The sequence below is a fragment of the Schistocerca serialis genome, chromosome 2 (assembly GCF_023864345.2).
Source record: "Schistocerca serialis cubense isolate TAMUIC-IGC-003099 chromosome 2, iqSchSeri2.2, whole genome shotgun sequence".
Taxonomy (NCBI): Eukaryota; Metazoa; Arthropoda; class Insecta; order Orthoptera; family Acrididae; genus Schistocerca; species Schistocerca serialis.
In genome coordinates this window covers 757,310,716-757,325,236 of record NC_064639.1, presented here as the reverse complement: position 1 = coordinate 757,325,236, position 14,521 = coordinate 757,310,716, and the positions used below count along the sequence as shown (strand labels likewise).

Genomic DNA, 14,521 nt, shown 5'->3' with positions numbered 1-14,521 from the left:
AACATTTGAGTCCACGCGCACATCTACTCTTATTCCTTCTATTGCTCGTAGCATTTCACATGTTATTTTCTGTGAGGCTACATACCATTTTTATCTTCTGCTGGCACACAAGAACACATCTGTAGTAAATTGCCCAACCATTCACACAGAGTTTATAATTTTGATTAATCCTGTCATATTGTTTAGAATAGTTCAAGGTAAAAAATTTAGCTGTGCACTTATACACCATGACAAATACTTTCCATGGGAATACAAGCACTCCCCTTTCCTTTTGTGTTGATAACAATACAATCACAAATGAAAATCATTCATGAATACAATCAGTATTTGAGGTAGAACAGTGGTATCACATAGCAGCTGAAAGAACAGGAACAGTCTGAGTAGAAATGAAAGGCATATAAATTAAATACCTCAATTCCTATCACAAATCTAAATACCTCAATTCATATCACAAATCTAATGTAAAATCATATCTCCTGGACAACTACTTGAATTCCATGGCCAAGTTTTTATTTAAAAATTAGAATCCTATAAAAAAAGACAATTAATTTTTAAATGTAATAGCCTGAGTTGGACTAAAAAATATGTTCATTAATATTAACACACATGTACAATATCATATAAACTGACTTGCTCCACATAATTTCAATAAAAATTGTTCAGATGATCTAGGGAATGTGTTACTGACTAAGTAATTCAGTTCACCTCCCCACCCCTTCCCAGAAGAATGTGGAAGATAAATATTTGAAAAATTAGAGGGTAAACTGTAAGAGTTCTGGAGAGCAAATGTTCCAAGAAGGGTCAAGTAGTATATTACTTTCTCTTACATGCATGTCATGAAATGATGATGACACTGCAATTGGGGAAATTCAAGCTTAAATAGTGCTTAACTAACAGTTTGGCCTCCCACATATTTTTCATGAAAGGAGGTAGGGACAGGACTGATTTAAGGTCCAAGGGCCTGAGTGGCCACTTGGGGCATCAAGCTGAGTGGGGTGCCAGAGGTGTCTGATTAAGTCTCTATGTCATTAGGCTCAGATTTCACTTAAGGTACATATTCTCAAGAAATACATTACCACTTTGGCATGTTACATGTTACAAATTGCTGTAAACTCCTACCTTCTAAAGAAGGTGCTCCATGTGACATCTTCACATTTGGATGCAAAACTGTACTCGTCTCTGCAGATTTATGATTTATTTCAAACATCCCTGTATCATTCTGTAAATCTTAAAAGACTGTACAATCTGCTGTCCGAGTTCTTCAACTGTGTCAATGAGAGTGCTGTAAACTTAACTTTTGAGATGACTCGAGACAGAAAATTCCAAAGGATTGAGGTTAGGTGACCTCGGAGGCCAAGGTACAGGCTACATTTGTCTTCAACGCTATTGGTACCTAGATGTCATCTTATATCAGCTGCAAAATGTTCCTGTGCCCTATAATACATTGAAACCTGGTAGTCAAGGGAAGGCAGGATTCGGTTACGATTGTGGATGGGGCCGTAATCAGTTACTATTGGTTTTATAGTCACACACAATTTATTTTAAACCAGTAATTCCAGACTCAGCAATAAATAAAAATACCACATGTTATTAATGAAGGAATAAACAGCTGTGTAAATAATAGTGTTTTCAGAGAGTTACAATTTAGCAAATCACCGTTAAATACAGATACAGCAAATAATGTTTTAAAAGCAAGCCACTGTGATCTGGACGGAAGGCCTTACACACCAGGAATGGCAATAAATTAAGAATTGTGTAAAACTTCGTGCAACTTACAAATTACAGGCATTTAAATATTAAAGGCAAGTTGCCACAAACACAGCAGAAAATGGCAGTAATAAGGTTTTAAAGGCTTACTGTGTAAATACAAATACCAAATTAGAATTTTAAAGCAAGTGACCACAATCATGAGTGAAGGCCTTACATGTCAGGAACAGTAATAGTATAAAAAATTTAGAAACCTGCTGTAAAATAGCATAAAAAAAAAAAAAAAAAAAAAACAACTGATCACCAAACAGGTGAAGTAAGATGATGGTAAACTTTGTAACATCCACCCTTAACACCCACTGAACATTACACTGTTAGATTTATTCCAGAAGGTGACTAGAACTATGAACTAGACATATATAATCTTTAATGTAGGCATTACAAGGTATTGTAATAAATAATACAATAATAAAACACAAGGACCAGTACATAAGTTTCTTAAAGGGTACTGAGGCAGATTATACCTGCAGAAGGTGTGGACTGAAGGAGCGTTATGCTGAGCTACTGGCCATCAGACCTCCTTTTAGAACACACGTCTTACAAGAACCAAAGGGCCACAGATGGTGCTCCAAGAATCGACCTCTGAGAAGGTTCGACAACAAACACTTTCGCAAGCAATGAGATAGGCAACCAAGAGTTGCATTCACTTCACAAGATGGTAATTCAGACTAGTGGCAGTCTAACAAATGACTAATGATAATCTTGCCAAAGCTACCTGACATCCGATAAACCAAATGCAATGATGGAACAATACGCCAAAACCGGAATCGGTGGTCTGCACTCCCCAGAATACTGTGCTTAGAGCACTCAGAACGAGAAAGGAATCACTAGTCACTACCACCAGAGTTGAAGAATCACCAACCGGCCTACAATCAAGAGAGCTGTCAAAACTACACACCTTACTGGACAGCAGTGGCAAGGCGAGCAAACGTACACTGCCTCTACATACACTTACCCCCCAGGGCAGGTAACTGGGGCGTTAGCGGCCATCAGGCAAGATAAATTACCGCTGGTTGAACATAACAAGTTGAAAGCAGTAAATAGTGATAAGAAGTCAAGGAAAGCTAATCAGATCCTCCTTCCCCAAGCACTCCACTCGCTGCTCTTCGCCTCAGCGACAGTACGAGCAGCAACATGAACCCAAGTCACTGGAGAATCACTAGATATCACAATGGTGGAGGTTTCTCTATGTGGATTGAAATGCACTCATCTTAGAGCTTGCTGGATGCGGCTTACGACGAGGTCGTCCACCCTCATGACCACAGCCCTCCATATGGCAATCCATGTGTGCCGCCAGCAGTCCCTGCACGTTCTGGCACTGCACGGACCTAGGTCCTCCTGAGTCCCCAACCGAACTGGCACACTCACACGACCCGGAAAAACGACGATGTCGCCCCAAAGATAGGGCAACAGTTACTACATACCGATAACCGCCGCTGCTGCCACTAGCGGACAGGACATGTTTGCGAAACCGAGTGGCACCAGTCAACACGAGGAGAAGACAAACAACTGCAACCATGTGAACTAAACGATATTGTCTGGCCTCCAAGAGAGGGTGGAAACCGACAAATAGCACCAATGCAAGCTGCAGCATGGCTCATACATATAACGTATTCACCAATGCTGAGCAGGGTAAGGTAGACCCTGGGTGAAATTTAAGCACAGTTAGATAAAGACTTAATTGAAAAGCTTACATTTCAAATACATTTGTACTAACTAGGATGATATTCCATAATGAAGTCAGTGGCCACTCATAATCATACATTATCATTCTCTCGTACCCTCCATATTATTCATATTATTTCTTGCCCACACAAGCATATTGCCTTTTTATTGTTGTGTTGGCCCCTTCTTCCTTCCCAGCCTATGCGTTTTATCATTCTGCTATGGACTTAGGTCAATTTTTTCCCACATTTGATCCAAGTGAATTTATTTCAGCCTAGCTTTCACGTGTAACCTGTCAGGTAGCAACATCTGTTTATTAGGTCCTCTCACTCTGAATTAACTCATGAAATTTAAGAATATGACAATTTAGAATCAACACATATGGAAATCAGCATCACAGAGATATGGATGCTATAGGCCAAAACTAGAACAAAAAATGAGAATGTAAAATATCCAGAAATAGGGAAACAAATTATTGTGAACATAAAAAGAAAAATACAAAATTGAAATATGAGTAAGAGGGAACATGATGGTAAAAACTATGATAATGAATACTGAAAGGAGGTAGACAGTCAACAAGAGAAATTAGGATTGGCTGTTGGTTATGACACAAAAATGTACTGTTAGTTGACTACCCTCCCTCCCCCTCTTCTCCGTTTTTCTCTTGCAAATGTTTCACTTATTGACAGGTTTGACTTTTTGAACTGAAGTGTCACTAGCCGGCCACGGTGGTCTCGCGGTTCTAGGCGCGCAGTCCGGAACCGTGCGACTGCTACGGTCGCAGGTTCGAATCCTGCCTCGGGCATGGATGTGTGTGATGTCCTTAGGTTAGTTAGGTTTAAGTAGTTCTAAGTTCTAGGGGACTGATGACCACAGCAGTTGAGTCCCATAGTGCTCAGAGCCATTTTTCTGGAAGTGTCACTATCCTGTGCTTGCGGTTTTTGTATTTTATTCAATAGAATTTGAAATGGTGATTGTTAATATTTTCTTGAGTCTCCTATAAACACAGTATTTATCATGTGAACAAAAATCACCTCAGTGTGTACACATATTTTACACTCCTGGAAATGGAAAAAAGAACACATTGACACCGGTGTGTCAGACCCACCATACTTGCTCCGGACACTGCGAGAGGGCTGTACAAGCAATGATCACACGCACAGCACAGCGGACACACCAGGAACCGCGGTGTTGGCCGTCGAATGGCGCTAGCTGCGCAGCATTTGTGCACCGCCGCCGTCAGTGTCAGCCAGTTTGCCGTGGCATACGGAGTTCCATCGCAGTCTTTAACACTGGTAGCATGCCGCGACAGCGTGGACGTGAACCGTATGTGCAGTTGACGGACTTTGAGCGAGGGCGTATAGTGGGCATGCGGGAGGCCGGGTGGACGTACCGCCGAATTGCTCAACACGTGGGGCGTGAGGTCTCCACAGTACATCGATGTTGTCGCCAGTGGTCGGCGGATGGTGCACGTGCCCGTCGACCTGGGACCGGGCCGCAGCGACGCACGGATGCACGCCAAGACCGTAGGATCCTACGCAGTGCCGCGGGGGACCGCACCACCACTTCCCAGCAAATTAGGGACACTGTTGCTCCTGGGGTATCGGCGAGGACCATTCGCAACCGTCTCCATGAAGCTGGGCTATGGTCCCGCACACCGTTAGGCCGTCTTCCGCTCACGCCCCAACATCGTGCAGCCCGCCTTCAGTGGTGTCGCGACAGGCGTGAATGGAGGGACGAATGGAGACGTGTCGTCTTCAGTGATGAGAGTCGCTTCTGCCTTGGTGCCAATGATGGTCGTATGCGTGTTTGGCGCCGTGCAGGTGAGCGCCACAATCAGGACTGCATACGACCGAGGCACACAGGGCCAACACCCGGCATCATGGTGTGGGGAGCGATCTCCTACACTGGCCGTACACCACTGGTGATCGTCGAGGGGACACTGAATAGTGCACGGTACATCCAAACCGTCATCGAACCCATCGTTCTACCATTCCTAGACCGGCAAGGGAACTTGCTGTTCCAACAGGACAATGCACGTCCGCATGTATCCCGTGCCACCCAACGTGCTCTAGAAGGTGTAAGTCAACTACCCTGGCCAGCAAGATCTCCGGATCTGTCCCCCATTGAGCATGTTTGGGACTGAATGAAGCGTCGTCTCACGCGGTCTGCACGTCCAGCACGAACGCTGGTCCAACTGAGGCGCCAGGTGGAAATGGCATGGCAAGCCGTTCCACAGGACTACATCCAGCATCTCTACGATCGTCTCCATGGGAATATAGCAGCCTGCATTGCTGCGAAAGGTGGATACACACTGTACTAGTGCCGACATTGTGCATGCTCTGTTGCCTGTGTCTATGTGCCTGTGGTTCTGTCAGTGTGATCATGTGATGTATCTGACCCCAGGAATGTGTCAATAAAGTTTCCCCTTCCTGGGACAATGAATTCACGGTGTTCTTATTTCAATTTCCAGGAGTGTATTTATAAAAATATCAGGTAATTTTTACATTGCCAAGAAACAAATAACAAATGTTTCTTAATATTATTCAAATTTAAGTAACAAGTAGAGAACTGAAATATAAGAAAACCACATAAAAAGGAGCAATATCACCACAGTTTGCAGTAAATCTTTCCATTGGTGGGGTTGTGGTGGATAGTAGTAGTAGACTGCGTAGAACACTTTTGCTGTTGAGGCAGTCACCATACACCACTAATGTGCCCAAAAAATTTCACCTGTGATTGCTTGTGTAAATGATGATAATTGAATAACAATGTATTACAATCGCAGATTTGCTTGTTTTTTTTTTTCAGTTTTGTTGTGTTTATATTTTTGTACCCTATTTTCACAAAACTTTTGAATTTTCCAATGTAGCCTTTTTCTTACATGTATCTGGTGTATGAGTGATGATATGAGTTGGCCCCCTTGATTCCTTCTAAATTATGGATGAAACTACTTTACCATTGGGGTGTAAGCAAAAAAGAGTCTTTCCTAATGCGAAATGAGGTCATGTGGCTTCTTCATACTCATTAGTGGAGAATACTTATCACAAATGATATTGCAGTGTTTGTGTTGTTAACAAGAAAGTTGCAATTTTATGAAATACCTTAAGTGTATTCACACTCAGATTTTCCATCTTATACGAGCAGTCACCTTAACTGCTTTGGATATCTGTGGATAACCCATGGCCAGACTCAAACTCACATATGTCACCATTCCTGCATCACAACGTGTGCTCTCACACACATTATGTAGTTCTTGTACAGGGGAGTACATTTTAATTGAACGTTGCTACCTGGTATCAGTGGATAAATACGATCTCGCAGTGCCTGTGTTGTGAAGAAGAACAATGCAATGTTTCTTCGCCTGTAGTTGCCACAGTGCCTGTTCCTTTGGACGTGTGTGCATGTCTGATGGAATATTTCATTGTTCTCTTAAACATCACAGACACTCCAATATCATATTTATTTGCCAACACCAGGCAGCGACTTTCAATTAAAATGCCCTTTCTGTACAGGAATTACATAATGTGTGTACGAGTACAGGTTGTGTTCAGGAATGATGACGTGGGTCTTGACTGGGTCTTGCCATGGGTCTTGCACAGACAACCAAAGTGGATAAGGCAACTGCTTGTGTAAAGTGGGAAATGCAGATTTGAGTCCCAGTCTGGCACAAATTTTCGTTGTTGCCATTTCCTCATACATCTGATGGTTGTTTCTATTTGCAACTGCAAATACACTTCATGTTTTTATCATGTAGCTATCATGGCATTTTTTTTAGTACTGAACCTATTTCTTTTAATAGCTCTATTCAGGTGTCATGCCTCACATCAAGGTATTTGAACTGCAAATCACAAGGATGCTGATTACTTAATGTTATAGCTAGGGTGATAATTTTACATGTTGTGAACATGACATTTTAATATGTGATGAGAAATTAGTGTGTCACTGTGACATTAAATGTTAACTTCTGTAAAGGCATAATACTTTCAAGGCATGAATAAGGATTCATAGATTAATCCAGGACTTTGCAGTGGTTTAGAACTGTTTGACAACATTGCCATACTGATTTAGGCTGGGCAGCAGGAAATGAAGCATTATAAGTCACATAATTTGTTTTATTTTAAAATAGTAGGACAAATGAGGAAGTTTTTCTGCTGCAGAATTGTGTTTTTCATCATTAGTTTTTCTGTAGATGTAGAAAATCTTGAGTACATTCATACCAATTTTTGCCTGTGTTATAGTAGAATATTTATTTATTTATTTTAGGTTCCTGTGGACCCATTTGAAGACACTGACCTCACAGAACCCAAACATGGTGCTGTAGATGTGAGCTGGAAAAGCGTGAAAGAGTATTTCCTGAAAGTGCTGTGGGGTAGTGGAGAAATACCATCTCGATCAGCAAATTTGTTGCATGTTTTGGGATCCGTGACAGTAAGTTAATTTTATCAATTTGTGATAATTTGACCAACTTCATATCTTGCATTTGACATCACTTTACCTTTTTATAAATCTGCACAAGAGTTAAGTAAGGCCATTGGCTAAAAGCAATAAGGATCTGTTCTATTAAAATTTTTGTATTTAATACAAATTTTGAAAATAAATGCCTTCAAAATAAAACCCATTGGGCATAATGCACCTATCAAAACATCTGACTCCCAGTTGGAAAATATTTCAAAACTTGTCCAAAACTGTGGTTGTACAGTGCTTGCAGTGTTAGTCCGTGAAAACTATTCACTTTAACATATATTTTAATTTCTTGAACTTTTGAAAAAGCAGCTTTCCATTAGCTCATTTGTTTCCTGCTTTCTGAATTGTATGTATAACACCATGGTTCATTGTAATAAGGGATTATCAACATACCAGGTAAATTGATGAGTGTTCTTTTAGTTACAGGTACACCCTTTAATAGTTGAGGCTCTGGTCATGAGAGTTTTGTTTTAGTTCAGGACATTCACTCTATTTGTTTATTTGCAACTCTTCAGAAAAGTTCATTATTTTGGTTTGTGACACAATCTTGAATGGATGGCTCTGTGTTCATCAGAGCATTAAGTCTTATGTTTAATCATAACTATATGAGTGGTTGGCACCCTGTTCATCTTTGAGTGTTTAGTGATGAGGAATTGTGTATGAAGAACTAAAATAAATGTGGAAATTCATCATGACAATGATGCATGATGTTACGAGCTTGACTAATCACAATTTTGTACAAACTCATTTTACTTTCAAATCATCATTTGAAGTTCCTTTGTATGACTACAGGAAATCATAATAATTACTAAACATTTTTTGTGTACTATGATTATTACATGGCCTCATATTGGATCCTTTCGACATCTTTGTCTGTTTCATGTACATGTTATATAGTCATAAATTATTTATCCATCTCCCAAGTGAATGAAAGGTGATAACAGACTTTAAGAATAAATTTGAACACAAATAGAAATAATTTTGCATGACAACTTATTCATTTTTGCAACTAGTTACATTTCGTGACTTTACGAGATATTGAAAATGTGACTGATTGAATAATAAGTCTGGTCATACTGACTGGAGATAGCAGTAATGTGTGCGTGAGGTGTGCCTGCTTGTGTGAATGTGTATGTGTTTTTCTTTTTTTTTCTGAGGAATGCTTTGGTCAAAAGCTCAGTGTGTAACAGTCTTTTCATTGTGCCTATCTGCAAATCAGTTTATCATAATTACGATGAGTAGCAATCTATCCTTTTCAGAAGTGTTGATATTTCAACCTGGATTTTTCATTGTTTGATTAATATGAGCAAGTCTCAGCCATCATTGACCACTTTAATTAGAGAAAGTTTGATAATACTTTGCATGTTTCAATGCTCATCATCACGAATTCTCCAAAGTGTTTACAACTGATTTCCTTGATGACAAATATGTTTTGATGATATTTACAGAATGAACAGAGAAAATTTATTGCCCAAGGGGCAGCAAATGGAAACATGCAGGAAGACATAAATTGCTAGCTTTTTAAATCAAGGCCACCTGTTTCTGACAGGGAAAGAGAAAAATCGAGACTAATAACGGTTAAAACTGCACAGAGGTCTCTGTTGAAGGGAGACATAGCCAAAAGAATGAGAGTGGAAAATGTATTTTTGCTAATGGATGCAATTTGAAAACCTGATAATGTGGAAGTAGAAGAGAAGATAGGGATCAAGACAGACGTAGTTGGAACTGTCACTACCAAGCCACCAAATAGGCTTGATAGAGAAGCATAAAAGAAATTAACAAGTTTTAAAAAGGTATAGCACACACATGAAAAACATGATTATCGTGTTACAGTGTGTATACTGCAAGAGAGTAATGAGTGGCAGTCACTCTTCCATGTGAACTAATTTGGATACATAGTTAACCAATGAGGACCAACAGTGTGTGTGTGTGTGTGTGTGTGTGTGTGTGTGTGCAGGGGGGGGACTCTGAATGGCAAGACACAGAGTTACAGAAGTGGTTTGATCCCCACAGTAACATCCGAAAGAAGTATAGGAAATCATAGTACAACTACAACTTAAAACTTTATTTCTAAATTGTTTTATCATGGGAATCAAACCAAATTTTATTTTTAAATCTTTAATGAACTAGCTGTGTGCGCCTCTTATTTAAATATTTATATGAAAATGTTGGGCAAGTGTCAGCATCAGCAATAAAATATCACCATCAGTCAGGTTTGTGTAAGAAAGAAAGAGGGAGATTTCATAGAATTGTAAATGCTGATTTTTGCACTATTCAGGGAGAATTTACTGGATGAAAAATGGGAAGAAGTCTACAAAAGTCACACAGTATATGATAAATTTTGTTCTCTTGTTAAAATATTCTTACATCAATATGAATCAAGTTTTCCTTTAGAATGGCACCAGTTGTTGTTGTTGTGGTCTTCAGTCCTGAGACTGGTTTGATGTAGCTCTCCATGCTGCTCTATCCTGTGCAAGCCTCTTCATCTCCCAGTACCTACTGCAACCTACATCCTTCTGAATCTGCTTAGTGTATTGATCTCTTGGTCTCCCTCTACGATTTTTACCCTCCACGCTGCCCTCCAATACTAAATTGGAGATCCCTTGATGCCTCAGAACATGTCCTACCAACCGATCCCTTCTTCTGGTCAAGTTGTGCCACAAACTTCTCTTCTCCCCAATCCTATTCAATACTTTCTCATTAGTTATGTGATCCACCCATCTAATCTTCAGCATTCTTCTGTAGCACCACATTTCAAAAGCTTCTATTCTCTTCTTGTCCAAACTATTTATCGTCCATGTTTCACTTCCATACATGGCTACACTCCATACAAATACTTTCAGAAACCACTTCCTGACTCTTAAATCTATACTTGATGTCAACAAATTTCTCTTCTTCAGAAACACTTTCCTTGCCATTGCCAGTCTACATTTTATATCCTCTCTACTTCGACCATCATCAGTTATTTTGCTCCCCAAATAGCAAAACTCCTTTACTACTTTAAGTGTCTCATTTCCTAATCTAATTCCCTCAGCATCACCCGACTTAATTCGACTACATTCCATTATCCTTGTTTTGCTTTTGTTGATGTTCATCTTATATCCTCCTTTCAAGACACTGTCTATTCCATTCAACTGCTCTTCCAAGTCCTTTGCTGTCTCTGACAGAATTACAATGTCATCGGCGAACCTCAAAGTTTTTATTTCTTCTCCATGGATTTTAATACCTACTCTGAATTTTTCTTGTTTCCTTTACTGCTTGCCCAATATACAGATTGAATAACATCGGGGAGAGGCTACAACCCTGTCTCACTCCCTTCCCAACCACTGCTTCCCTTTCATGTCCCTCGACTCTTATAACTGCCATCTGGTATCTGTACAAATTGTAAATAGCCTTTCGCTCCCTGTATTTTACCCCTGCCACCTTTAGAATTTGAAAGAGAGTATTCCAGTCAACATTGTCAAAAGCTTTCTCTAAGTCTACAAATGCTAGAAACGTAGGTTTGCCTTTCCTTAATCTTTCTTCTAAGATAAGTCGTAAGGTTAGTATTGCCTCATGTGTTCCAGTGTTTCTACGGAATCCAACCTGATCTTCCCCGAGGTCGGCTTCTACTAGTTTTCCATTCGTCTGTAAAGAATTCGTGTTAGTATTTTGCAGCTGTGACTTATTAAACTGATTGTTCGGTAATTTTCACATCTGTCAACACCTGCTTTCTTTGGGATTGGAATTATTATATTCTTCTTGAAGTCTGAGGGTATTTTGCCTGTTTCATACATCTTGCTCACCAGATGGTAGAGTTTTGTCAGGACTGGCTCTCCCAAGGTCGTCAGTAGTTCCAATGGAATGTTGTCTACTCCCGGGGCCTTGTTTCGACTCATGTCTTTCAGAGCTCTGTCAAACTCTTCATGCAGTATCGTATCTCCCATTTCATCTTCATCTACATCCTCTTCCATTTCCATAATATTGTTCTCAAGTACATTGCCCTTGTATAGACCCTCTATATACTCCTTCCACCTTTCTACTTTCCCTTCTTTGCTTAGAACTGGGTTTCCATCTGAGCTCTTGATATTCATACAAGTCGTTCTCTTATCTCCAAAGGTCTCTTTAATTTTCCTGTAGGCAGTATCTATCTTACCCCTAGTGAGATAAGCCTCTACATCCTTACATTTGTCCTGTAGCCATCCCTGCTTAGCCATTTTGCACTTCCTGTCGATCTCATTTTTGAGACGTTTGTATTCCTTTTTGCCTGCTTCATTTACTGCATTTTTATATTTTCTCCTTTCATCAATTATATTCAATATTTCTTCTGTTACCCAAGGATTTCTACTAGCCCTCGTCTTTTTACCTACTTGATCCTCTGCTGCCTTCACTACTTCATCCCTCAGAGCTACCCATTCTTCTTCTACTGTATTTCTTTCCCCCATTCCTGTCAATTGTTCCCTTATGCTCTCTCTGAAACTCTGTACAACCTCTGATTCTTTCAGTTTATCCAGGTCCCATCTCCTTAAATTCCCACCTTTTTGCAGTTTCTTCATTTTTAATCTACAGGTCATAACCAATAGATTGTGGTCAGAGTCCACATCTGCCCCTGGAAATGTCTTACACTTTAAAACCTGGTTCCTAAATCTCTGTCTTACCATTATATAATCTATCTGATACCTTTTAGTATCTCCAGGGTTCTTCCATGTATACAGCCTTCTTTCATGATTCTTAAACCAAGTGTTAGCTATGATTATGTTGTGCTCTGTGCAAAATTCTACCAGGCGGCTTCCTCATTCATTTCTTAGCCCCAATCCATATTGACCTACTACGTCTCCTTCTCTCCCTTTTCCTGCACTCGAATTCCATTCACCCATGACTATTAAATTTTCGTCTCCCTTCACTATCTGAATAATTTCTTTTAATTCATCATACATTTCTTCAATTTCTTCGTCATCTGCAGAGCTAGTTGGCATATAAACTTGTACTACTGTAGTAGGTGTGGGCTTCGTATCTATCTTGGCCACAATAATGTGTTCACTATGCTGTTTGTAGTAGCTTACCCGCATTACTATTTTCCTATTCATTACTAAACCTACTCCTGCATTACCCCTATTTGATTTTGTGTTTATAACCCTGTAGTCACCTGACCAGAAGTCCTGTTCCTCCTGCCACCGAACTTCACTAATTCCCACTATATCTAACTTTAACCTATCCATTTCCCTTTTTAAATTTTCTAACCTACCTGCCCGATTAAGGGATCTGACATTCCACGCTCCGATCCGTAGAACGCCAGTTTTCTTTCTCCTGATAACGACGTCCTCTTGAGTAGTCCCCGGCCGGAGATCCGAATAGGGGACTATTTTACCTCCGGAATATTTTACCCAAGAGGACGCCATCACCATTTAATCATACAGTAAAGCTGCATGTCCTCGGGAGAAATTACGGCTGTAGTTTCCCCTTGCTTTCAGCCGTTCGCAGTACCAGCACAGCAAGGCCGTTTCGGTTATTGTTACAAGGCCAGATCAGTCAATCATCCAGACTGTTGCCCTTGCAACTACTGAAAAGGCTGCTGCCCCTCTTCAGGAACCACACGTTTGTCTGGCCTCTCAACAGATACCCCTCCGTTGTGGTTGCACCTACGGTACGGCTATCTGTATCGCTGAGACACGCAAGCCTCCCCACCAACGGCAAGGTCCATGGTTCATGGCACCAGAGCAAAAATTAAATCCTTTTGTAAAAGTATTCTCTCAATATTATGAATCCAGTTTTTCTTTAGCATGGTTCTGGAGCAATTTTGTCAGAAGCTGACACAAAGAATGGCTAATGTCGGTGTGCTTGTGTTAGGAAGAGAGGGCTTTATTTTTTGGGGAGGACTAGGTTCAATCAAGCCTTATGTTCTCCCAAGCACTACTGCAAAATTCTTAACTGTGTCATCAAAAAGACAAAAACTATGCACGAAAAATGTGAAAATTCTAAGATCAAGGCAAGGACAATTTGGAGCTTTATTAGGTGTGAAACAAATAAACTCTTTAGGACAAATGATTTTCATATCCCTGATGTCACAAGCAGTGACACAGATAATATTAAATTTAATTCATTTGCCACTAAGTTTATTGAATTCCTTCTTGCATTGGCTGAAAACACAGGATCAAAAAATGATACAACAAAGGCACATCCATCAGATTTAATTAGAAAGGCATTGCATACTCCACCACCAAACATCAGTTTTGCCATATCGTGTGTTGGAAAAATCCCAAAAATCATTAGGTAGTGTTTCTGGCTGCAATGGTACTTAAACCAAATTTAAAATCTTGTGTCGACTTGACTCCGCCACCCTTGTGCTATCTTTGTAACTAGTCAATAAATCATTATGCATTTCTTGAGACTAAATAACAGACTAGTAATGCTATTTATAAAAGTGTAATAAGCAACAGACTTCTAATTTGGAGTCACCTCCCACTCTCCTCGCATTCTCAAATTTTTTGAGACAGTAGCATATGGCAGTTCTAATTTTCTGAGAATAATCTTCTAACCATAGCTTAGCTTGCCTCCTTTAAAGAATATATTGAGAACACAATATATAATCTCATAAATTTAGTTCTGGTAGAACCAAACAAAAATTACTCTGTTGGCATTTTCT

General features: G+C 40.0%; 1 protein-coding gene across 13 annotated transcripts in view; it reads left to right on the top strand.

The window, feature by feature from the left end:
- The window catches only part of LOC126457957 (transmembrane protein 94), a 504,907-nt gene that overhangs the window by 118,319 nt on the left and 372,067 nt on the right, over positions 1 to 14,521 (top strand). For all 13 annotated transcript variants that reach the window (XM_050094697.1, XM_050094693.1, XM_050094699.1 and 10 more), the window contains exon 8: positions 7,699 to 7,863. In XM_050094697.1, the coding sequence (XP_049950654.1) occupies positions 7,699 to 7,863 (165 nt within the window). The remainder of the gene's footprint in view (positions 1 to 7,698; positions 7,864 to 14,521) is intronic.